Source organism: Chironomus tepperi, unplaced genomic scaffold (genome assembly GCF_022539635.2).
Source record: "Chironomus tepperi strain 1889 unplaced genomic scaffold, CSIRO-AGI_Ctep_v1 contig_367, whole genome shotgun sequence".
Taxonomy (NCBI): Eukaryota; Metazoa; Arthropoda; class Insecta; order Diptera; family Chironomidae; genus Chironomus; species Chironomus tepperi.
This window is the reverse complement of record NW_027226489.1, coordinates 185,522-211,724: the sequence shown is the minus strand read 5'-3', so window position 1 is coordinate 211,724 and position 26,203 is coordinate 185,522. Positions and strand designations below refer to the sequence as shown.

Genomic DNA, 26,203 nt, shown 5'->3' with positions numbered 1-26,203 from the left:
CCCAGTAAAAATTCATTTACATATAAAAAAATAGTCCAAAATAGGCCTGCAACTCTGCAGATATCATTAAAACATAATAAGCTATAGTCATCGCTTTTCTGAAAGATTTTTTAACTGCGGCATATGTAGAACATTTTCATCGATATATATATTGCCGAATATGTAGAAAATTGATGATATTTATGATGTATTTTACGACATAACATAAATATTTTCCCACGCCAACATCTTCCGTTCCTCTCATTTTCTTTTAAATACTCATTTCATGTCCTTGAAAGCTTATATTTGTATTCTATGTCTTTCAATCATCATATTCGTATTGGGCGGTGGTCCCCTGCTTTGTTGATAATGGTTTGAGATGATAATAAAAAAAAATTATTTTTTATATTCTCACGAAAGCTTTTCAGGCTCTCTGACATTGAAAGAGAGATGAAGAGAGCGAAAAGGAACTGCAGAGCTTTTTGAGAGTGAACAAAATTTTCCTCTCGCCATTTTTTTTTTCTGTTCATGATTTCTTCACGTTCTATGCAAAAAGGAAGAAATTAGAAAGACGGCAATACCATGACTGAATATAAAAATCAGTCTCGTTCGTGCTGTATAATAAACGGAACGTTTTTAAAATTTCGCTCGCATTAAAAAAAGAATTTTTTCTGGAAATATTTTATAAATCAAGAGAAAATTAATTGCTAGTGGATGAAAAATGAAATGAGTTAGAAATAAAGAAAGCAAATTTCTCATGGGAATAGGAAAAAGAAGCAATTTGTGGTGAATCTGTGTATTGTATATAAGATTCCTCATTCATAACTTGTGTGTGGTATTTTATAATTGTGAATATTTTTTGTTGTGTGTTATCTGCCACAATAAATAAGGCAAAAGCATACGCAAGGGAGCATACAGAATACATTTTGGTGGGGGAAAGATAGATAAATGAGGAAGAGAAAAATTCACCTGAATCTGTGTGTCTAAAACACTTAATGGAATTGTTTTCCCATTTTAACATTAAATATACGTCGACAAAAAATATCCCTAAGCTGAACACAATTCATCCTATTTACATGTATTTATAAACGATGGTGATACATCCCTTCTACAAAAATATGAATGCACAATAGCCGGTTTTTGTTTTGTGTGTGTGTTTTGTGTCTCAATTCTCATTCACTCGTTGTTCATTCTGTGGATAAATATGTATGTAGACATATGTGATTCTTACAAAATCCATTCAGAAAAACTCACTTTTGATAAAATAATATCCATATTGTGTAAATAAAGCAAGTGCTAAATAATAAAAACAAAAAAAAAAGTTGAATTTTTATGCACATCCATCGTAGTCGTAGCGAGAAGCAGCATATTCATCGTACAGATGATAAATAGCAAATAAGCGGAAGGCACAGAAAATATAACAAAATATATGTGGCGAAAAATGAATTGAAACAATAGATATACATACTGTCTCCTCATGCATAATGTGAAAGCCTAGCTTGTACGATTCCTATTGACTATATTCATTTATTTAAAAGCAGAAAAAGCCATTGTTAACGAGTGGCTGAATGAAGATATAAATAAATAATAGAATTTTTCAACATATATACGTGAAAAAATATTGAAAATTCATAAATTGAGGAAATTGACCGAGTTAAAGAAAAATAAATTTTCAATGTGCTGCTGCTCCTCTATGTGAATCGAGTACAAAAAATGCTCGAATATAATTTGGCAGTGATTTCTCGAAAACTCATTGAGTGAAAAAAAAATGTTAAAAAATTTTGTGTCGAAAATAAATTTTTAGTGCGGAGAACAAAAAGTGTGCAGGAATTTAATATAATGAGAATTTCATTATAATCAAATCTAGTTTTGCTGCAAACAATCACAAAAAACTTTTTTTTAAAAAAAAAACAAAAAAATTCAGCAAATAAACACAAAAACAAGCAAATTGCAGGAAACATTGCGGTGCAATAGCTAGACAACAACATAATAATAATAATCATATAGCATATAAACAATAATTCAACAACAGACGATATAATGAAGGAGCTTGGATTAAAACCCGTTTATTGGATTTATACGTTCGTATGTCTCTTCAATTTTCTAGGTGAGTAATAGATGAACATAAATGGAATATGCGCTTGAATACCTTCTTCGTATTCCATCCATTCTTTTATTATCAAATACAGCATTTCCTTCTATTATATTACGTTAAATTGAAGGTTTGCTCCGTTCATTCATTCACAAAAATTTTTCGAAATTAAATTGTAGAGTATGATATAAAAAATACCATTGTGAAGGTGTTGAATGAAGCTACACGAACTTTAAAATATCTTTAATGTCGATTTTTTTGTGGTTTGTTTGAAATTTCATGAAGCTTTTTTGATGGGAAAATTAGATAAAAAACTTCTAAACATTTTCTATGTGATTATTGAGTTTATATTTTAATCTGTTGTATTGTTACATTCATAGGCATCCCTTTTTGTTCCACAGAAAGCAACAATAACAAATTGGGATAAAATTCGATAATCTTTTTGTGCTTTAAAAATAGAATTGTTTTGTTTTGAATGTAACAAGATAAAAGGATTGTATACAAGTTCAAAATAACTCGAAATATGAGCTTTTAATGGATTCTTAGAATTCTTGTGAAAAATCACTTCTATGTTATCTAAAAAACCATTCAGATGTGATTTTTGAATTGAAACAAAGTAGTTTTAATCTCTACATTCAGGTTGATATTTATGCATTTGACATTGCAATGAAAAAACTTTCTAGGAATCGACTTAATCCAATGTGACTGCTGTAAACATTGTTCATGTAAAGCTTTCAAAAACGAGAATATTCAGACTTTTTAAATTCCAACGAAAATGTTATCACGTTAATGCATGGAGCGTCTGTCATTTGTCATACTTTTCATTATATCATTTAGCAACAACTTTTGACAATTGTAAACTTTTCCACGAAAAAATTGATTGTTAAGTCGCAATTCTCATTTGAGGAATTTTTTCTCGAAATTATAAAAATTGATTTTAATTGAAAAATGTTGTCAATTACAGTGAAGTTTTTATTTATTAATTAATCAGCCTAATTAACTAACTAAATTAGATGTTTAAATTGACAATTATACTTTTGGACAGCTAACAGCTGACCTTTTAAGTACAATGTCTGCTTATTTGGTTTGTAACGATAGGCTAATTAATGAAAATTTCAATAATCTATTCAAAATTGAAGGTAGATTGAAAACTACGCAGTGGTTAAGAATCTTTCACTTATTTCGTTACACTTTTATGCATAACGTGGAATAGAGATTTTGTTACGGAAGGGGAATGGTCAAAAAATCAATTTTTTGTAATTCGTAATAAGTGAACGGCTCTTATTTATAAAAGTGCAAATGATTCGGATCCCACTATAAACTGTAGCTCTAAAGTTGTGGTACAACAGATTAATCATTGCTGTACCTCCTGCTCAAAAGACTAGGCTCTTCAAGTATTATATATAAGAATTATCACTAGGACACCGATACATCGCCGAGTAAACAGCATGACGCACTAGTGGACAAAAATACGTTGTAATTAGTTAAAGACAAGTCAATGTTTAGTTAATGATTAGTTTAAATGATCTTTTGTCCACTCGGGACGTAAATATAGTCTTACGATACCCTGTCGGCTAGTTCTGTTCAATTTTTGCAGCCTAAAAACAAAATTCGCATTTTCGTGCCGATCATGAAATATAAAACAATTAAATTTTTAATTCCCTTAACTATTGATATCAATTTTACAAATTAAAAGTCATTAAGCACACAAAATTTATAGCCTCAGTCGTAAACATCTTATCTATTTGTTGAAATTAAATTTGATGAAAGTAAATTTATAATAAACATTTTGAAAACTATGAAAAATTTTTACGATATAGATTTTATGATAAATGAACATAATGAGGAATAATAAGAAAGCAAAAATCGATTAAGTAATCAAAAAGTAAACTCATTTAGGAAGCTCAGTTAAAATCTAACAACAACATGCTTTTGTGAACTTTTTATGAATAAATAAATTAATCCGTTGAGCTTAATGAACAAGAAATCGGTTAAAAAAAGCTAAGTAAAATTTATGCTCAAAATAAATATGGTGTTGTGCTGTTTCAAGCTCGTAAAATACTATTCAAGGCTGTAAAAACGGAGAAAATTAATTTTTTCGGCGCTTATTGCTCACAAATGTGCTGAACAAATAGTTTTTATCAATGCACAGAAAATCGATACAGATGGCAGAAAATTGTCACAAAAAAAAGTTAATAAATGCATAAAAAAACATTTTACTTTGCGCATCCATCAAAATATTCAGAAATAGCTTCGACAGCTACGTCAACAAAATTATCAGTTGTAGTAAAAAGTATGACAATTGTTGGTCTGTATCTTGATAAATATGGCATTTATTGGAAATTTTTAACATAAAAATCTGTCATAATAAAAAAAAACTGATAAATTTTATCACATACTTTAACCGATGCACATGGGAATTTATGGTTTATACATCACAACATGTGGAGTTCCAAAAAAATATCACATTTAAAAATATTTGGTATTAATATATATTTTTGGAATATGAACGTTGTTGATTCATTGAACTGATGTAAATTTTGACAATATCAATCATTTTTTGAGTAACTTGAAGCTTTCATTGAGATTCTATGCAGACAATAGCTTCAGCTGTGGGAGAAAAAGTGATGAGATTATTCAACTTTATTGAAAACATCTTGAAAGATTTGACATATGTCTCTGTAAGCACTCGTCTCATAAATTTCATATTTTAAAAGCAGGGGTGGGCAACCTTTTATTATTCGGGGGACATTTTAGTTGCAAGCCTCGATTCTTGGCATTTTCAATCATTTTGGATGACAGACTATTGTACCGCGGCCCACAGGTTACACATTTCTGTCCAAAATTGTCTTTATTTGGAACTTGACAGAAATCTTCATCAAATTTGAGACAAAATAGGCTCGAAAAGTGTTCCCAGAAGCTTTTACACAATTCCAACATCTAAGTTTATATTTGGATCTCCCCCTAAATTTTCATATGAATTTAATTAAGTTTCAAAATAAACCAAACACAACATGAATGTTGCCGAAAGCTTTAATGAAAACATAAACAAGGTAAAAAGTAAACAAACAGATGTAATCATTGTAAAAACAACAACAATAAACCGGTCATGAGCAACATGAGAATTCATGGATGGAAGGTGCATTTAGGTAGTAATTTTGAAAATGAGTTTTATCATACAAAAATATTTTTTTGATGTTCTAAGGCTAATGATTGAAATGAAGAAGAGGGGCTTATGAATTTTGATCATGAAAGTTCAAAAATTCATGATAAGTAAAACTTTTTTTTATGAGTTTGAGACATGCAAATGTTTGTTCCTGAACTAATCTGCAGGCTATGGTTAGAGCAAAGATATTATTCCTTCATATAGACCTTTATGTACATTTCAAATTGCAAACTGCAATTTAGTAATCAAAATTCGACATTGTGCATTCAATTAAGCTTCTATGGCTGAATATGGAATGACTAAAATGCTTTTGATCGTCACAGCTTCCAAAAGAGCAAACATTTGCCAAAAAGTTAGTAACCTATTACTCCATTAAACATGAAAAACTAATCTCATAACGAGCTCATAAGTGAAAAGTTCCACAAAACTCTCATAAAGCCCACAAATAATATGATGAGTGCAAATCCACTCCGAAATGTAGATAAGTTGAATCTGGCACTCAAAAAAAAGAAGCATAATCTAATCACATCGTAAATTCATTGCAAAGAGAGCACTCATTACTTTTATGAGCAATTGCAGCGTTTTTTTATATGCCGATGAGCTTCATAATTCCACAAACCGCCTCCCTCTCATCATATCTAGAACTCTTTCAATTTACACTACCAGACACCAGCGCTTTGCTTCATTTAATGTGTATAAAATATATGTATAAATATTTTTGTTACCCCATATAAAACAGAATTATATTCTTCACGAACCGTAATCGTGTTTATGGCATAAAATGTGTACATCACAGTGCCATTGTATCTGTTGGTATAGGAAAAAAAAAGTATATATTCTTTTGTATTTTGCGTTCATGTTTAACTTTACCCCATCATCATTATAATTAATTATGCGCTACAATGAGAGAAAAAAAATTCTATATATGCTTATATTAGGGTGGCCAGAGGATTTTCGCAAAATATCGGGACACTATTGGAAAAAATATCGGGACAATTAAAAGTTTGGCACTATTGGGGTAATTTTGGGGTGTTTTGAGTCTTTTTATACAACAAACTAGTAAATTATGCTAGAAAACTTGCAAAAAAGTGCATAAAATATTTGAAATTCCGATAAAAATATTTTCAGTCCTGGGCTTGAAGTTCAAGCCTTGAATCCGGACCTTCAAAACAAAAATGTTCAAAATTTGTCCAAAATTACAAAATTTGTATGGAATTTTCGACTTCTTAAAAAATCGGGACATTTTGAGGCTTTGTTGGGACACAGCAGCAAGACTGTAAAGTACAGCAGTGTCCCGGCAAAAATACAGCAGATGGCCGCCCTACCTTATATAAAAATGAGAAAAAAAAAGAATTTTTATGCTGCACGGATATCACAAGCGAAAGAATGTATAATAATAACAATAATTATCATATTCACATCCACAGTAAAGGCAGAAAATTTTGTAGAATATGAGCTAAATTTATTTCCTTTTTTTTACTCATTCACTGTCCAGTATCAGCATATTTGGACATTTGCTTTGAAAATGAGGATGCTTTCAACCCATCGTTTTACTTTTCCCCATTCTATATATTCTCACAGTGTCCAAAAAATGGGGAAAGCATTTAATTAATTACCGGAAATATACAAATATCGTACAATGGTGATAACGGAAGAAAAATGTGTCAACTTAATTACACAATTTTGTTCTAGTATCACAGCAGCATCACATGATACGTATAATCATCAACGAGAAGCGAGAGATAGGAGGACATAAAAATAAGAAGAACGGAAAAAAAGCTTGAACAAATTAACTAAGGTCAAAATGTTGTGATGCTTGGGAAAATATTGTCAAGGCCCGAGAATGAAAACTTTTTTATCTCTAAAGTGCTTTCTGTGCTGGTTGTTACAACACTCGACGAAAGAAGAAGCAGAATAGGAATAAAGTTTGTGCATACACAGGGCATGAATTGAGCGCTTTTAACATTTTTTTATGCAAATATTACTTTTGAGTGAGAAGTCGTTAACATGATGCACGTCTTTTAAGGTTTCGCTGTGGGTGTCTATGGTTTTTGACTTGAAAAGGATATAAATATATCCCGCAGTGAAGTGATGAATTGTGAAGTAGCTTTTGGGTAGTGTTGTAGAATTTTACAAAAGTGGCGTGTGGGAGTCAGTGACATAACGTAAAATCGTTCTCAATTCAATCGATGATTCATAAAAAATTGATAAACTTTTTCCACATCCTCAATTATAGACTCCTACACCTCCTTAATCAGCAGTGCTGTCCAAACTTTTTTACTGTCCCACAGCACTCTATGCGTTTCGAGGCTTTCGTTTGCTTAACGAGGGTGGGCTCGCCAGGCCTCACACTCAAACTTTACCTGCTCCGGTAGTACCGTACCGCCTTATCGGTTTGGCATAGCCAGGAATGCACCGCGAGGAGGTGGAAGTATGTACTTGGGTAGGAGAGGCTGAAAGGGCGGTGAACACCTGCATTGCGCGTTACTACTCCCACAGCACACCATGATCATAAGCCACGCCATGCGATTCATGATATTTCCAAAAAATAATCCAACAGCATAAAATTTGGACACCACTGACATACAGCACAGCAAATTACAAAATTAACACGTCAGACTAAACACCAAGCAATCAAATACTACAAATTGGAGTACATAACCTCACTTTCCATTAAAACTTGTTTGTAAAAAATTGTTCAAACTCTCGTTGCTTCATACATATTCGAGTTTGTCGACTACATATAATTTATAGGCATTGACTCTCTGTCTCTGCTTCTTGTGCTTTTTTTCCATCTCCATCACCCTCTCAATTTTTGAATACAAATTGAAAGTCATTGATATGCAAATAGCGATTATACTTTGGAAAATTATCGCTTCATCTATCGCTTCTCGCTTTTTTTTCTTCTCATTCTATCCGTTTACATTACGTTTAGTCTTAATACGTGTGAATGTTATTATGCCTTGAATTCTTTTTTGCCATGACTTTCTCTCTATTTTTTTTGGTAATGATGTGACTTTGTGGAATTTTATTTAGCTAGGAAATGTTTATTTATAGATTAAATATACTTTAAGGCGTTTTAACATTTCCACCTTGAAAGGCACTTCAAGTATAATGGAAGATGAAGCTTTAAATCACCCACAGGCCAGAACACCCACGCAAATTTTCCCATAACCACCGAAAATGAAAATCACGGGTTTCCAGAAACACCACTTGTAAATGTATGTGGTGGTTCTGGAATGTAGTGAATTTCATAAACACCACATGTATTTCCAAGTGGTGGATAAAATCACACGTGTGATTTTAATTACCACATACATTTGTACGTGGTGTTTCTGAAATCACGTGTGTTTCAAATCACCCACAAAATTATGTCTGTGGGTGATTTGGGAATTAATGTAATTTTTCATGAAGTACAAAATTACAAATTTCATTGAAATTTTAAATTTTTATTTTTTTTTTTATTTTTGTTACAAGTCTAGATTTTGAGTAAAAAATCAGAAATTAAATTTTGATTTAATAGAGTGATTCTTTGTGTGATGAGCCATTTTTACTGGTTATTTTTAAACACTTTTATGATATTGAGCTATAAGTCGAAAGTATTAAAGCATATGGATTGACATCTAATCGGGAAGCCCTCAAGTAAAAAAGTATGGCTGGATAAGTCATACGCTTCGAAAGCAAAACACTAAAGAAGCTGTTTTAAGTGGGATGGTTCTTATTCTTATTCTTGATTATTATAAGGAGTGTCAAAGTGAACAGGCTTTGATGGGCTGAACTTCAGCCTGCAGTTCTGCGTTGCTCCTATATTATATACTGGCCACCTTCTCTCTTGGTTCCAAAGATAACTCTAAGGAACCTCTTCTCAAAATCTCCATTTGCGATCCCGTTTCCATGACTCTGAACCATTGCGGTACTTGGCGGATTAGTTTCTTATACATGATTAATTTGGCATGTTTTGAGATTCTCCTCGACGTTAGTAGATGTCTAAATAAATAGTGTACTAGCTGGGATGCCAATCCTTCACTTAATCTCCAGTGTTATGTCAAACGGTCTGTTTCACTAAAGTGGATTATCCTCGATTTCGGATTATCCACTTTAGTTTTTTGGAAATATCTCAAACATTTTGAGAGATTTTAAAGATTTGCTATGTGATACTTGTAGATTACACTTACACCTATATTTTCGTATATTTGGAAGTTTGGGTTCTCAATTATTGACAAATTTATAGCAAATATTGCGCTAAATCTACTAGATTTGACTGAAAAATTGAATAATTAATACATCTTAAGAGAGGACAAAATTCAAAATATATAGAATTATCGCGGCTGGGTCACATTATTATAAACTAAAAACAAAAATATTACAACTCTTCAGTTATTTGAGATATTTCCAAAAAACTGAAGTGGATAATCCGAAATCGAGGATAATCCACTTTAGTGAAACAGGCCGAAAAAGTTATTACTAATAATGGTTATGGACTTATAGTTCCCAAGTAGACAAAGTCGTTGACCACTTGGGATTTCTTATCATCAATAACTAGATGCGATCCCACAAGCTTCCTTGATCTTTTCGTTGCAGCAACTATAAGGAACTTAGCCTTATCCTCATTAACTCGTACTCTCGTAACATTCAGAATGTGAGACTTTACTAATAAAACAGGAATGATTAACCAAATGTCTAAGCTTATTTATTTACTGGTACCATGCTCCGACTTAGAGCCTAGGTTATTACAAAAGGCCTTTCATCTGACTCTATTGCCTTTTTTCTCAGGCTGAAAATATCCATACAAATACCGCTAAATACCACCGTATCCATATAAATTCCATCGATACCGCCTAGTTTCTGAGCCTGGCTTTTTCCTTGTGGATCCCACCCAAGCGTGGGAGAATAAGTTTAAGAATAAGGACCATCCCACTTAAAACAGCTTCTTTAGTGTTTTGCTTTCGGAGCGTATGACTTATCCAGCCATACTTTTTTACTTGAGGGCTTCCCGATTAGATGTCAATCCATATGCTTTAATACTTTCGACTTATAGCTCAATATCATAAAAGTGTTTAAAAATAACCAGTAAAAATGGCTCATCACACAAAGAATCACTCTATTAAATCAAAATTTAATTTCTGATTTTTTACTCAAAATCTAGACTTGTAACAAAAATAAAAAAAAAAATAAAAATTTAAAATTTCAATGAAATTTTGTATTGAAATTTGTAATTTTGTACTTCATGAAAAATTACATTAATTCCCAAATCACCCACAGACATAATTTTGTGGGTGATTTGAAACACACGTGATTTCAGAAACACCACGTACAAATGTATGTGGTAATTAAAATCACACGTGTGATTTTATCCACCACTTGGAAATACATGTGGTGTTTATGAAATTCACTACATTCCAGAACCACCACATACATTTACAAGTGGTGTTTCTGGAAACCCGTGATTTTCATTTTCGGTGGTTATGGGAAAATTTGCGTGGGTGTTCTGGCCTGTGGGTGATTTAAAGCTTCATCTAATGGAAGTGTATTGTTTTGGAATTGGCGCAACATTAAACGCAATTGCGGAGCGTGGAAAATTTTTCCACAATTTTTTGGCTTTTTTTCGTCAGAAATCGATACGAAGAAAAGGAATTAGAAAAAGGCTTTAAGACTCTATACTCATTCATTATGGTGTGAAAGATTAAAAGTGAAACTTAATCACTGTAATTATATTTGAAGGAGGGGTTTAATAATGGTTATTTCACGTTGCCAAGAATGTTAACAATAGATAATTATGCGACAACGCTTGTTTCATGCATAATAAAAGTCATTTTAGTCTTGTTTCACTTAAGGATATTGTACTTGTTATGATACCTATAATTTTAGAAGAAAATATTGAAATTACGTTTAGATTATCGAACTTTTGCTAAGTGATTGTACTAGATTATCACGGATAATCTTTCTGTAAAGAAAATGTGGGAAAAATATTGAACGAGTTGATGATGGAATATTGATGTTGAGAATTAGAATTTTATGGTATTTTAGATAATCTTTGGTGAAGTCTTATTATTGGTATTAGGGAGCGTTCGGAAATTAAGTAACGCTGGGAATTTCGGTTTTAGGTCCTTTCCCCACCCCACCGTGACACTTTGTTAGATTATCCTGCATTTGTACTTATTAAGAATCTAGCGGGGTCTCTCAGGGTCTGCATAAGAGTTGTTAGTCCTTCTGCATATTGCAACCTTTCATCGACGGCTCCGGCAATATCGGAACATGTCAACCTTTGAGCTGGCCATCTGCATAAGCTTTAATTTGTCGGACTTTCGTTTATCACTTCCACATGCATGTAAACTCACTTCTGCATAAATCATTCGTTATCTAAAATTCATTCTTATTCCACATTTCTCAAAATAAAACCCAATTCACAAGTACATATCGTAAAATCAATATCAAGAAGTGACAATGAGCTTCAAACTCACACAATCGAATCCCACACAAAAATGCTTCAATACTTCGTGCTTTAAAGTAATACGATGAATATACATACATTTCCAGATATGGATAAATGAAAGGAGCATAAAAAAATATTTTACGACAGTGTCAAGGTCGTTCCATTATCGTAAATCTCTTCAACTGATTATTCAGCTGTTCAAATTTAATTGTTTTTTTAACAAGCATATATACACACCCCCTAGTTGAAAAACTAAAAGTCACAGTACCATAAATGAAATTTGAAATGTAAATACATAGAAATTACGAGGGAGAAAAAGAAGAAATTAAAAGGAATTATCAGATCCAATCTACATAACGAGAGAATTTCAGTAGAATAAAAAAAGAAGGAATGTGAGCTGATTGGGGACTGAATAAGGCTTCCGTGGGAATGAAAAGGAGTGAGAAATAGGAATTGAGTAACAATGAAATACGAAATGAGTTCACATTTATCGAGTCGTAGGTCATGAGAATCTAAACGAAAAGTTTTATTTCCTCTTTATTTCATTATTTCTTTACTTAATGTACTTTTCTTCAATTTTTCCTAGTTTTTTATGGCAAAATTCTCAACTAGAAATTCTTTTTTGGATCTCTTCAAAGGCGATCGCAGACAAGAAGACGCCTGAATAAACGAGAAAATTCCTTAAGACATTGCTGGAGATTTTGTCTATAGACAAAAAAAAATATTTCGCTGCTTTATTTACAAAAAAAATCTTCTTTTTCCAATCAAAAGTACTTTAAGCTATGCTTGTGATACTTGAAAACACTCGGAAGAATGTTTGGAGGAATGCGAAAAATTTTTGAGAAGAAAACTTCTTGAAATGAAGAAAAATTTGAAATTTTTAAGTGCCATCAATAATGTATTTTTAGTTTCCTTTGAATCTGCCCCAGAAACATTGTTTTTTGTTTTATATTCATTAAAATTCATAAATAAAGCAGTGTCATGACTACTTTTTAGTAATTATAAACATCAGAAATTAAGTACAAAGTATTAATTTGGAAGTTTTGAATAAATAACATAAAGAACGAAGTTTAAATTAGGAATCCTGCAACTTTCATACCAGCACTGACCCGATTGGACAAAAATACTTTATAACAAGTTTATGGAAAGTTAATGTTCAATTGATGACTAATCAAAAGAATTTTGTCCACACAAAATAATGAATTCATTAAAAATTTCCTAACATACAATAAGAAAACTCACTTAAATGAATGCATTCATGAGTATTCTCAATCTATATAACTGAACATGCTCTACTTTGTGAGCACTCTACTTTGTGAGAATCCTACTTAACTAACGATAAATCCATCAAATTAAATAAGAATGCAAAATTTGACTATTTGAAAAAAAAAACACTTCAAAGTGACGCAAATGAAGAAGAGACCGTTACGCATCCAGTGTGGCATCCAGCTGGCTCTCGAAAAAAAGCGGCTTCCATCTGATGTTAACAAAAGAGCTTAAGCGGAACCTTAAAAGCTCCTTGGCGAAGCCTTCCTCATTTTTGTCGCTTAAGTCAATTATCCTTTCTCAATTTTTCCTACCAAAAAACTTTCCTCTAGTGTACATTATTCATTATTTCCCATACCTCATTCCTAAAAATTTATCCATTCCACATGTATCAAAAAGTTCTTATTCGTTCTTTTCAATTTATCTTGTCATTTGAAACTCAAAATTAAATTTGTTAGAATTTGTTTATTTTATTGAGATTTAAAATTGAGAGCGGTAGAAACAAAAAAAGGAGAAAAAAGTCATTTTTAGCACACAATTTTCTTTCATGGAAATTTTTAATGAATAAATTTTTCTAATCAAGATTTTTTTCCGTACTTTTTATGAGCGTTATGAGACTCTTTTTTATTTGAGTTGAAATTTATATATATCTGATTCTGTTATCATGGGAACGAGATGAAGAATGAGAAAAAATCTTGATATTTGACAAATTTATTCATAAATTAAATTTTGATTTAAATGAATGAATTTTTATTTTTGAAAATATAAAATTAATGAATATGAACAATTTGACATTTGACTGAGTTGAATGACACTGAAATTTAATTTGACTGAACATTTTTAAAGTCATATCAAATTTACGTCCTACATTAATTTATTCGCAATTAAATTAAGAATGAAAATAAAAATCGATATAATTGAAATTATCCCGGAAAGCACGTGGCGTAGAAATCAACGTAAATCCGGCACCAACTGAGCTCCATGTTGACTTGACTCAGGTCTAATTCTAGATTTCAGCCATTTTCACGCCATATCCATTTCGGACATTTTCCGTTCGTGACAAAAAATGCGAGACCAATTTATGGAATCTCAATAAAAAGTAAACGTTCTAAAAAGAAGAAATCAAATTAAATATCAAAGTCAACAAAACATTTAGATAATATTACCTTCAATTCATTATTTCTGATTCAGTATTTATGTCAATAAAATTTGGATATTTACAAAACACAGAAAAGCAATTTCATTAATGTCTCAAATTACTTTTTATAATGATGTCCAAAAAAAATTGAATTTGACGAGCTTTTCTCATTTATAATACTCTGAATTTTAATCAGCTTTAACAATAAGAAGCCAACTTTTAATAAATAAAAAGTAATTCTCAAAATTGTAAAATCAAGAAGAATTAAAATTATCAGGAAATGATTAGAATAATAATAAAATTTAGAAGGATTATGAATACAGGATTTTCAAATTATTGTTCCAATGAAATCATACTTCCAAAAGTTTTAATCTGTATCAAAAATTTTGTGTTGATAAATTTATTAAAAACAAACCCTTTTTTCTAATTAAACGTCTCATTGTTAAGCAAATTATTATTGCCAAATTTGAAATTTTTTAATTGAATTAAAAGATTTTCTAATGAAATGTTGAAAAAGTTGCTTCAACGAGAAAAACTTGTTTGATTATCATTTCTGAAGTATTTTCATTTAAAGTTGGCAATGAAATTAACAAATTAAATTAGCAGCTAGACATATAATTTAACTTTTTGCTGTTTCTTGAAATGAAATTAAGAAAAATAATATAAGTTAAGCTGTAAGACAGAAAAAAAGAGTTTGATGTCAAAAGAAACGGTTTTTGAATTGTCATTATTTTGAGTTTTTCGGCCTTCTTGAAGCCCAGTCTTTTGGAGACCAGGAGCATGAGTATGAGATGTTACTAGATTCAAACCGCATCTGACACGAAAACGGAGACACGCAGGCCTGTGGCCGATTTGACGGTATTTTTTGTCCAATGGACGTTTTGCTTTCCCCAACGGCACGCTGCATGACCAGGGTATATCAATGCAACGTACCTAGCCACAATTAGTGTGTCGCGAATCACACAAACCGAGTTGGTGTGACTAGAAAAGGAAAAAGCATCCGAATCCAACTAGACATTCCCTAGGATTGAATCCGGGTCGTTAGAACGGTAGTCCGACGCTCTAACCACCATTGCCGTTTTTTCACTCCTCTGACCATTGCCGCTTTTTCGCTACTAATAGCAGTTTTTTGGCTGCTAAGGACTGTGGCCGAATTTTTGATCGATTGATTGATGTGTGGTATTTGGATTAACCCGGGATTATATTATATTGGTGTATTGGAGAAAGTAGGATGATTTTGAAGACATTTATTTGATTCCATTAAACCAATAATTCCTCTAAATTTTGATATCTTCTGTTAAAATTGACTTATGATTTAGAATCTCATTATTTTTAGCTAGAAATGCTCTATATTCCTGAGAATACATTCTAGAGTTCGTATTTAGTCAAATAGCACGTCATAAGCTACATTGCCCCAACATTATTATCAAACCTCATGCGATTCAGCCAAGAAAGTAAGCAAAATCTTAAAATTAGCTGTATGGTGCTCGATTATTTAGTTCAACAATAATTTAAATTTAAATTAACAAAATGCCTAAGCTTCATTAGAAAATGAAGCAATTTTGTACATATTTTATATGAGAAAATAAATTTCTCTAATTAAAAATAAAGAGAGAAATTAAAAAGTTCGCTTATTTAAATAAACGAAATACGAAAAAAAATCAGGAGTAAAACTTTCAATTTTTCTTTGCCGCCTCGTTTCGTCTCCTGTATTTCGTTCCACATTCTTAATTTCTCAACATAAACGTATACGTTCAATTTGTTTAATTTGAAAATCAAATTATTTTTAACGTTTTTTTCTTGTTTTTTGAAGGCACTTCTACCCAAAAAAATAAAATATTCATCCTTCATCTCATTCCAACTTTAAGCTAACAAAGTTTAATGTTTTCTTTTTCCCTTCGTCATGTACAACATCTGTATTCCTGCACAACATAAAAAATATTCACGAAAAAAATCACAAAAAAAAATGTAATGAATTGAAAAATGAAATTACAGTAAAATAAAAAAAAAAGTTTTCTTTTTTCATTCAGCAAAACAAATTCAAGCTACAGGAAATCGTGTGCTTATGCGTTGCTTCATCACCGTTGTTGCCATTGCGATGATGATGAATTCTGGCATTACTTTTCCGACATGGCACAGTATGGTTTTTATTTCGTGTGCCTGTATTAACATTTTTGTTTCACCTTACTTTCCATACCCAGTGAGAAAATAACAGATGGAATATTATTATTATGGATGGAGAATATAAAATATTTTTAGTAATAATAAACATGATTATGCAGATATTTTCTAATGAATGATTTTAGTTTTGGAAGACTATTGAGCTGTAAAATGTTTTTCTTTTACCAGGAAGATGTGGTTTAATGAAATTAAATTTGAGAAACTGAGTTTAAGATTGTAGATTGTGTATTAAAAATAGTAAGCTTCCCTAACAGACAATGAGCATACTTACTCACTTTCTTAGTCGAAATTTAAGGATTTTTGTGTCCTTTTCTACATATACGTACAATCCAAGACATTTAGCATACTCACCTAAATTATCATGTTCATGAATATAGTCAATCAACATATGTGCTCAATTTTGTGATCATACTCATTAGAGTTTCCTGAAGTTACGATCTCAATAAATCCTCGAGACGGAGACCAAGACCTAGACGGATATTGAGACCGAGACAAAAACGATATTTTCCAAGAAATCTCGGTCTCAGTCCTTCAGCATTGAGAACGCTTAAAACTCATGAGCATTATCCTTTTATGTTCGGGCTTTGAGTTGCATGTTAGAAATTTTTGGAACTACAGAGAAATAATATTAATAAAATAAATCACTGGTGTGCAACCTGTTTGCGGAGGTACATCAGTGAATATGCTCAACACATTGAATGGTGGACACAGTTTCTTTAGGGGCCTTTCACTTATTAGGTCGAGGTCGACAGGAAAAGGTGGGGTTGGTCGTTCATTTTTGAAAAAAGTTCGTTATTCTGTAACGTATTAAGTTTACGGACCCTTATGGGGCTATCGTATGAGAATTATATTTGACATCATTTTAATGAGCACATTGGCATGAGCGCGAAAATTTTTCTAGACCTGATATGTGTCGTGACTCAAAAATGGCTATCCATCACTGAAATAAATAATCCAACTAACTTAAATTAATTAAAAGGTGTGTTATCTGATTAATTGGAGGTCGAGTGATTAAGCAACAGACCGTATATCTTCATCACTCTTTTGAAATTACTTTCAGTCTGTTAAACTCAGTTTCTTGCTTCCGAGAATTATAAAATTGGCTCTTAAACTTAATAAAAGTAGAGCGGCCATCTACTCTGTTTTTGCCGGGACGCTGCTGTACTTTTCTACCTTGCTGCTGTGTCCCGACAAAGCCTCAAAATGTCGCAGAAGAACCCCAAAAGTGCCGAAATTAGAAATGTCCTGATTTTTTTCAAAAGTGTCCCGATATTTTGCAAAAATCCTCTGGCCACCCTATGTAAAAGTCAAATTTAGACCCAAGAAAAAATATAATTGAAATTCTAAATTCATAACATCTTAAACAGGACATTTTACATAAAATTTTAATGAATATGTTTCCTTATAAAATCTTTTGGGGTTCAAGTAAAATTCAAAGACATAAATGAAATCCCCAACATATACAAGAACTTCAAGATTTCAATCCCAAAACTAAACTTCCAACATTCTTTTATTTAATACAGAGAATTCTTTTTATAATATTCAATTTCCCTAGAGCTAATATAATCTTTATTCAATCTACATTGAAATTTACTTACTGGTCAATTTTTTGAGTGCTTCGTTGAAAACAGAAACTTTTTTTCTTCTTCCCCAATTTCCTTCCCATAAAAAATGAAAGTTTCTGGTGCTTTTCTTCTTTACTTTAATGTTATTTTTGTGTTTAAAAATGCAAAGTTTCCAGCTTTTGATGAATAAAAATTGTTTAGAAAGGAAATTTACTCATAGAATGCTAAAGGAATTCCATTCATGTATGGAGCCATAAATAAACATGGAATAAGAAAAAAAATGAAAAGCAGAAGAAAACTTTTTTCATAATGATGGTGGATGACTTGAGGTTCTATGAAAGTAAAATTGAGGAGGAAGAAAGGTGTTGACTTGATAGATGCTTAAAGCGCAGTTTTAGAAAGTTTTGAGGGGAAGTTTTCTTTGTGGTTTTGATTTAGAAAATGAAGATGTTAGTGAACTTTGTAGATAAATTTGAAGCTTTGAGCATTTTATGAAGAATGCAACAAATTTTACATTCTCGGATGAAAGTTATTGGGCAGAGTTGTCACTTAGGACTTCAAAATTTGCAATTAAGGGAAGAAGTGTATGCCTCAACGTTGATATATAATATCCTAAAGCAAAATGAGCATAGACAAGCTATCAAGTGGTCCAGATTCCCCAACTCTAAATACGCCTCTGGTTAGACACCTTTATATAGGCATCTACATTTCCAATAACTCTGTTATTGACAAGAGGGAGCTTTTCAATTGAAGACGGATAAGGTGGGTTTAAAATTATGTAATAAGTGAGCGACGCTTTACACTAAACAAAGTCAACGTCTTTCAAAGTCGACTCGAATATTATATGGAACCGAGTTGACTTAAGTGGACTTTGAGTTTTTCTACAACAGCAACTTTACTTTTAACTGGGGCTGAATTTCATTGAATTTGAATTAAAGCCAGAATTACGCTGGCCTAGAGCCAGATTTTCAGCCTTTTCTATGCCTTGTGTCTTCCATAGTATATTGTTATTAATTGTAATCAACAGCTTAATATCTAGAACCTAGTAATTATTTTTAGTACAACCGGACTAAACACCAACATCAGAAAACCCATATTTTTACTTCCCAAAAAATCCCGCTAAAAATATGCATAAACAGTATGGGGAATTGAAATAAATGTGCTAGGAAAAAAAGTGCCCCTCATCACGACGACCTTCTTATTATCACAGAGAATTGAGATGGGAGAAGAATGCAAGAAGAAGCAAAAGAAAAAAATCTCGTAACTTTTTCAATTATGCCTCAGCTGAGAACTTTTCATTCCCTTTTTCTGGTACGCGCTTAAGATGAAAATTCAATTCTGTGATTATTTCAAAAGTGTGACCTCTGTTAATCTCAGCTAGTCCTATGGGCTATAACTTTCTTCTTTTTCTCATTACTTCGCGTTCATGCCGAGAAAATTTCCGTGCATTAATCAAAGTATTAAAATTAATGAGCTTGTTTTGCTTGAAATCGTCCATCATATCCAATGTTGTATATTCAGTCAGTCCAACTACATGTTTTCATTCTTAATTTGTTAGTCAATAATGCTGAAAAGAAGAAAAACTTTTTCTGTGTGGCTTTTCCTCTGTTGTTTTCAGTTCTTCTTGATTTTCCCAATTTTCTCTTTGTTTTCCCTTCTCGCATTTACGATGATTTTCAGATTTTTCCCTCCATTTTTATTCCATTCCTTGAATAATCCACATGTAATGCGATAAATATGATAAAAACTTTCTATTGACATCCAATGAAACATTTTCTTTTGCCTATATTCCCGTTGCTATATCATTTCGGGGAGCTTATAAATCCATCGATTATTAACAACTGAAACTGTCATTTTTTGTCTCTCATTAATTCACTTCCTCTTCCTTTATCCCTTCATTCTTTGTTGTATGTTTATTTGGAAATGATAAAAAAAAATACAAACTAGTTAATCAGCTCGTCAAGCATGATATTACATATTTATTGAGAATAAAAGGGAATTAAATGAGAAGCTTTTCATGTAATTATATCAATAGACACTAGATTACGTTTGAACGGATGTTAATAAAGTAGTAATGACTAATGATGAATGATTAAATAACAACTTTCATCATCATCAACACTTAAATACTCATTCGTATTTATTTTTCTGTGTGTTAATGAACAGAATCTCAAAATACTGTATACGACGTGGTCTAGTGACTAATGTGTGTATAATAATGTCCGTTGAGAAAATTGTTTGATAAAATCAAACATTTGAGTGCAAATAATTATTAAAGTTTTATGTCACAATAAAAATGAATAATGAACGTTTTGAGGCTTAATGATTTATTTTTATGCTTATTTGACGCTCATTTTGTGAAGTTCAAATGAGTAATTAGCGATGCTATTTATGTCATTTTATTTGTTTTAAGGTGCTTTGTTATTTATTGTGTACTTATGTCTTCAGGACATAATGACGAGTCACTAAAATGTGCAAAATAAATATTTGACTGTCATTGACGTATGATGTTCTATTTGATAAGCAGATGGCGTACAAATGGCCAAAAACACGTCTTTGACTCTGGCCTGATGCTGGATTTCATAGAATCTGACTTGGAGCTAGAGTCATGATTGTCTGGAACCAAATTTACGGTCATGTCTACGTCGTTTCTCGATCGGCACATATTGAAATGTTGCTAACACGGTGACAAGGTGGCAGTATACTTACTTGGTTCTAAGCAGAGTTCTAAGTATACTTACTTGGTTGGCAGTATACTTACTTGGTTCTAAGTATGCTGCCACCTCGTCACCATGGTGGCAACAATTCAATATGTGCCAATAGGGTGTCCGGGTCCACTTCCTCTCTTTGCACTCATTGCAGCTAAAAGTTAATTACAATTTTAATTTAAATAATTAACAATTTTATTATCCTCATAAATATTTACCGATATTTGCGATTCATAGTAATGAAAAATATTATGACCAAAATTATACATCATTAAAGATATCTAAATTTATCTCCAAAAAGGTCAGAATATATCAATAGACGGAGGTAAAATTAGAAAAATTCCGTATTATTTATCATTGTTGTCATTGTATTTTGTTATCATGAAATTGATCCTCTCAGGCATTATTTGCTCGTGTTCCAATTATTAGTATTTTCTTTAAAGATTTCATAAGAAATCTATGAGCGTGTTCAAGAGTAAAAAGGCACTTGTGGATACACATTCAGGTTTTGTGGATACGTAATACATTTCATAAGTTTGTTATAAAGCGTCACGGTGGGGGATCATGTGATGGTTAAGATGTCATGACGAATTTTTATCATATGACAGTCATGACGTCATAGCGACTTGCCATCATATAATAATCATATGACATCCTCAAGACGTCACGATGAATGCTTTTACCAAGCTTTTTTCCGTCTTGATTTTTCATTTGGACTTCAATTTTCATCAACCTAAATTCGCAACATTTTGATGAAATCATGAACATTTTGCAACCTTGAATTCCAAAAACTAAGCACCAAGAGAACAATAAATCCAATAAACCATAATTTTTTACATTCTTACAATTCCCACAATTATTCAACTTGATTCAATCCGCACAAAAAGGAACTCGATTCCATTTCAGATCCCGCTCATATGATTTCATCACTTCCGATTACAATATAATGTTTGGGTTGAGCTTTTTCTTTCGCATTGCTTCATTTCCTACACTTTTTTTTCTTTTGCCTCTGTTGCTATGGGAAACAGAAGCAAAAAAAAGATAGAAAGTTTCATTTCTAGATAAAGATCATTCTCATTTCCATCATTTTTGGGTTATGTTTACACTTTACTTGCTCCCTTGCCATTGTCATTGATTGTTACAGAACATATATATATATATATATATATATTTACATCATTTCTTCTTCCTTTATTTATATGCTTTATTCATACACAACAAGAAGATTCTTTCAAAATGATTAAACACGGAGAAAATAGCATGCAAAAAGCCAGAGAGAGGAAATGTTGTGTACATAAAGGAGTATAAGAAGAAATAAAGGGTAAATAAAACAGCAAACATGTGAGAATTTTTTGCTTTTTTCTTCCTTATTCTTTTGCCATACACAACAACAATAAAAGTAAGCCAGATGGAGGGAAAGAAAAAGACGAAAAAATTTATTTTTGCTGTTAAGGAATGCAAGGTGGGCTGTGCATTAGGGGAGATAACGAATGAAATAATACGTGAGATATCAATCGTACACGTTTTCATTTCCACATCCAGGAACATTTTAGGTGTTGGAAATTTAAAGAATTTATTCTGTTCTTCTTTATAAAATGGATTTTAATTTACATGGTGTTGAAAGACAGTAAAAAAATCTGAATCTGGGATAAGAAATAGCTATTGGTTCCGTAAAATCAATTAATTGATATTAAGTAGTCATTCCTGAATAACACAAATTAGTTTATCGATCAAAAATCCGACCCTAGGTCTATGTGACTCTGATTTAGTGCTGTTGTGACTCTGACTTAGTGCTGTATTCGGTTTAAATGAGGTACCAAATTAAAGCCACGAAGACAAGTTGCTATATTTCAGATCGATTAATCCACTAGTGCTATTAAGGCATGCACATCACTTAAACTTATATTGACACTATCAAAAAACCTTGAAATTTTGAAATCTTGCAAGTTTTTGAATTTCTTCATGCTTCAAGTTGATTGCAAATTGTCAATCAAAATTCCTTCAGTCCAGTTCCACCAACCTCAAAATTAGTAGAAACGGTAATTATGTTTGGATCGTTATTATTATAAAAGTGCATAAATATTTTATAAAATCCATCAGGAAATTTCGATAGAGTTGACATGTCAATTGTTATATTGTGTAAATGAAATGGACCCTAAAAGCAGAATTACATTATTATAAGATTATTTGAAAGTCCATAAGTCATACCAAATATGGGCACGGATGCAAAAGTGACTTTGGAATTTCCTTCCAAATGACATCAATAAACCACTGAAATAGAATATCACCGTGACCTCCCAAATGCATGCATACGTCAATAGTTTTGTTGACAATGACACGAAATGAAGTTCCGACTGACTGCTTGTAAAATACTGCCGCGTCAAACTGTAAAAGTTAAGTTATTTTAATAAATTTTGCATCTTTTACAGTAAAAAGTCTTACAGAGGCTTGACGTGTATTCTTCTTAAAATCCACAAGCACATTCAGTTTTGCTACAAACCGGTTATAAGCTTTAATTGAGCAAGTATAGTTGGAAGCAATAGTCTGATTCGTTGATGAGCATGTCACTGTTTTAAACCTTGCATAAATCGGAACTTTTTGCTTAGCCAGAGTCCAAAAAATAGCCACAGATATGAAAATAATGATAACTCTAGAAATTTTACTCATTTTTTGGCGTAATTGCTGCTGTTGAAATTGCCAAATGATCTTTATTAAACAAACGAATTAAAAATAATAACAGCAGATTTTAAACATTGAAAATTTAAATATTTTGAAAATATCTTACTAATGTTTATTTAATTTTTGCTATATTTTATTCTGAAAACTACTTGTAAATGATTTCGTAATTGAATTTTGATCTAGTAATTTTGAAAAAAAAGGTGATTTTTTCGACAAATTACACACTTTTCTGTTCTATTGACTTTTTGGAATAAAAACTCGAGTAGTACAAATTAGCAGAGCTTTAAAATTTGTATGAAAAGGTCAACTCGAGTTGACTCATCTCCATTAAAATGTCTAGTCGACTTAAAGCTCTTTAAATCGGTTAATCGATCAAAAATCCGGCCTCAGGTCACCGTGACTCTGTCATTATTCACACTCTGAAGTACTCCAGAGTGATGACGCTCTGGCACTGGATTTTAAATCAAGTAACCGACTCCCACGTGGACAAAAATACGTTAGAACTAGTCATCAACCAGACATTCACTTGTCATCAGCTAGCTATGACGTATTTTTGTCCACTCGGGACTTGTGATATTCGGGAAAAATTCTCTTATTTTCCCTGATCCAGTGTGAATACATAAACAAAAACACCATCAACATCCTCAATGTATGAATGTTCAGCCTGTCACTTTGTTTTACACGTTACTTTTCCATACTTACAGGCATAAACATGAAAATTTATATGTGTTCATGTTGAAAGGTAAAGTAAGAAAAATTACATCAAATTTGTCATGTTCAGCTTTCATTCTACTCTGTCTTGCTCTCATCTTATGTCACAGACGAAATGGCTTTATATGAATCACTTTTTTTTCATCCTAAAATGACATTCCATCTCATTTATTATTAAAATGGTATAAGGGATAATAAACTTTATTACTAAGTCAAGGTATTGAAACTTAATCTTTAGATAAGTGCATCGGAATAATAAATTCTTTTTATACTTATTATGCAAGAGCATAAAGTCATGTCATTTTCTCGTATAGACTAGATGTCGCATGTACAACGATGATTCTTAATAATCTGTCATACATCATAGTCGTATATATTCTTACTTCATGATAATTTCTCAACTCTAGTATGCTTCTTCTTACGTTTTCTTTCATCGTTCTATTTGAGCTCATGCCAGAGTAAATTGCATTTATTGTGCACAAGAAAGATGAGAGAGAGAAAGAGAGAGAGAGACTATTACAAATCCAATTATCACGCGGAGACATCTTAAATGAGCATCTTGAGTGTCGTATCATCAGATTTTCAATTTTCTCGACTCCACTCTCACTCTATTTACTTCTGTGCTTTTTCTACGAAATGATATGGATTAATAATTCAAAAAAAAAATATTTTTTAATACTAAAATGTAAAGTAGACAATTTCAACTTCGTTCTAATCTGATCTCATTAATTTTTAATTAAATCTTGAAAATTTTAATATGCTTTATGTAAATTTTTGGGGCCTGGAGATTAATGCATCAATTTATGGTGTTTTTTAGTAGTTATGTAAGTTGTGACAAGGATGAAATTGTAAATTTAAAATTTTGCTGACTCAATGTAGACATAGGTTGTCCATGTGAAGCTTTTTGTTGATCATTCTGAATTTTAAAGTAATGTAGAGTCATAAAAACCATTTTAATGGACATAAAAATAGCTTTTAAGTATTCAGGACATTGAAATCCAGATCTTCGCTAGTGTGACTTAGTTATCCACTTACTGTAGCCATGTTCCTATTGGTTATTTAGGTTACAACAAAATGCTTTCCATCTGACTCTGTCTCCTGTTACTGGCTCTGTTAATGACTCTGTCTCCTAGTTCGCGCTATGGTAACAAGCGGCTTACAATTGGTTAATGTGAAAGAATGCATCAGACCTCTGCACTTCGTCGACCTTCAATTTATAGAGAGATACAAACCGCTTTTTTGCTGACATTAGTGCCTGCAACTTACAAAGACTCTATGTGCTTCGTATGATTTATACATATGGTTCGAAAAAGGACAAATGGAAAGAATCTCTTGCTGATTCTGCGACCCATGATGGTAGGGTCGATACTGCAATAATTAAGACATCACTTTGACTTACTAACGAGAGCTTGATCACCTGAAATATACTGAATAAACAGACTTGTGAGCATTGCTCTCAGCTTACTCTGGTCTAAAGAGCATGTATCTTTGCCTGCTAGGATAATGTGCATAATATTGGCACAAAAGCGCTCTACACCACCAAAACTATTCAATTAAATTTCCAACTTGCACCAGAACATGAAAAATTCTTGTTCATCCCTCTTGCAATTTTTCATTACCATTGATACTGAGAAATTTTCTGTCGCATAGCACTAAATTATAACACTATAGCTGTTGTGTCGCATCAAATGAATGGGTTCATAAATTAAGATCGAATAATATATTATTAATGCATTGAATAAAATACATTTTGCTGCTGTTGGAATATATAAAATACACGACTCGAAAATTGTAAAATCACAGTTCGATTGTGTTATGTCAGGCGTCCATGGATATAATTATGTATATCAACTTGTGTTTACGTGAATAAAAAAAAAAAACATATTAACTTGATCAATTGTGCATAAATGCATGAATACATTTAATATTCATGGAATGATTCAATTTGGAATCAGCATAAATAGAGGAAGTCGGGGAATGAAAGGCAAACATTATCATATATATTGAATTCAGCTGTTATGAAGCATTATATCAGCATAAATGCCCGTTTATAAATATATATGTACACACAATATAAGTTATTCAAACATTTACTGCTGTGAAAAGGAAGAAGTAAAGGAAAAGGAAAAAAAAAAAATCGTGCGTATGTGAGTTAAATCAGCACGTTTTCTTTACCTCACTCCAATCAGCCCCATTGCCTTGGAGAAAAATTTCCCTCTTTTGGGGCTTAATCATCAAACCCTATAATTTTGTGGCTTATAACCGCAATACCTTCATATGAATCT

At 31.9% G+C, this 26,203-nt stretch overlaps 1 protein-coding gene across 1 annotated transcript in view; it reads left to right on the top strand.

The window, feature by feature from the left end:
• Window positions 1–601: 601 nt before the first annotated feature.
• Window positions 602–26,203, top strand: part of LOC139095615 (zwei Ig domain protein zig-8-like) — a 62,251-nt gene continuing 36,649 nt past the window's right edge. Inside the window, exon 1 of the mRNA XM_070647003.1 lies at window positions 602–2,086. Coding sequence (XP_070503104.1) covers window positions 2,020–2,086 — 67 coding nt within the window. The 5' untranslated portion in view covers window positions 602–2,019. The remainder of the gene's footprint in view (window positions 2,087–26,203) is intronic.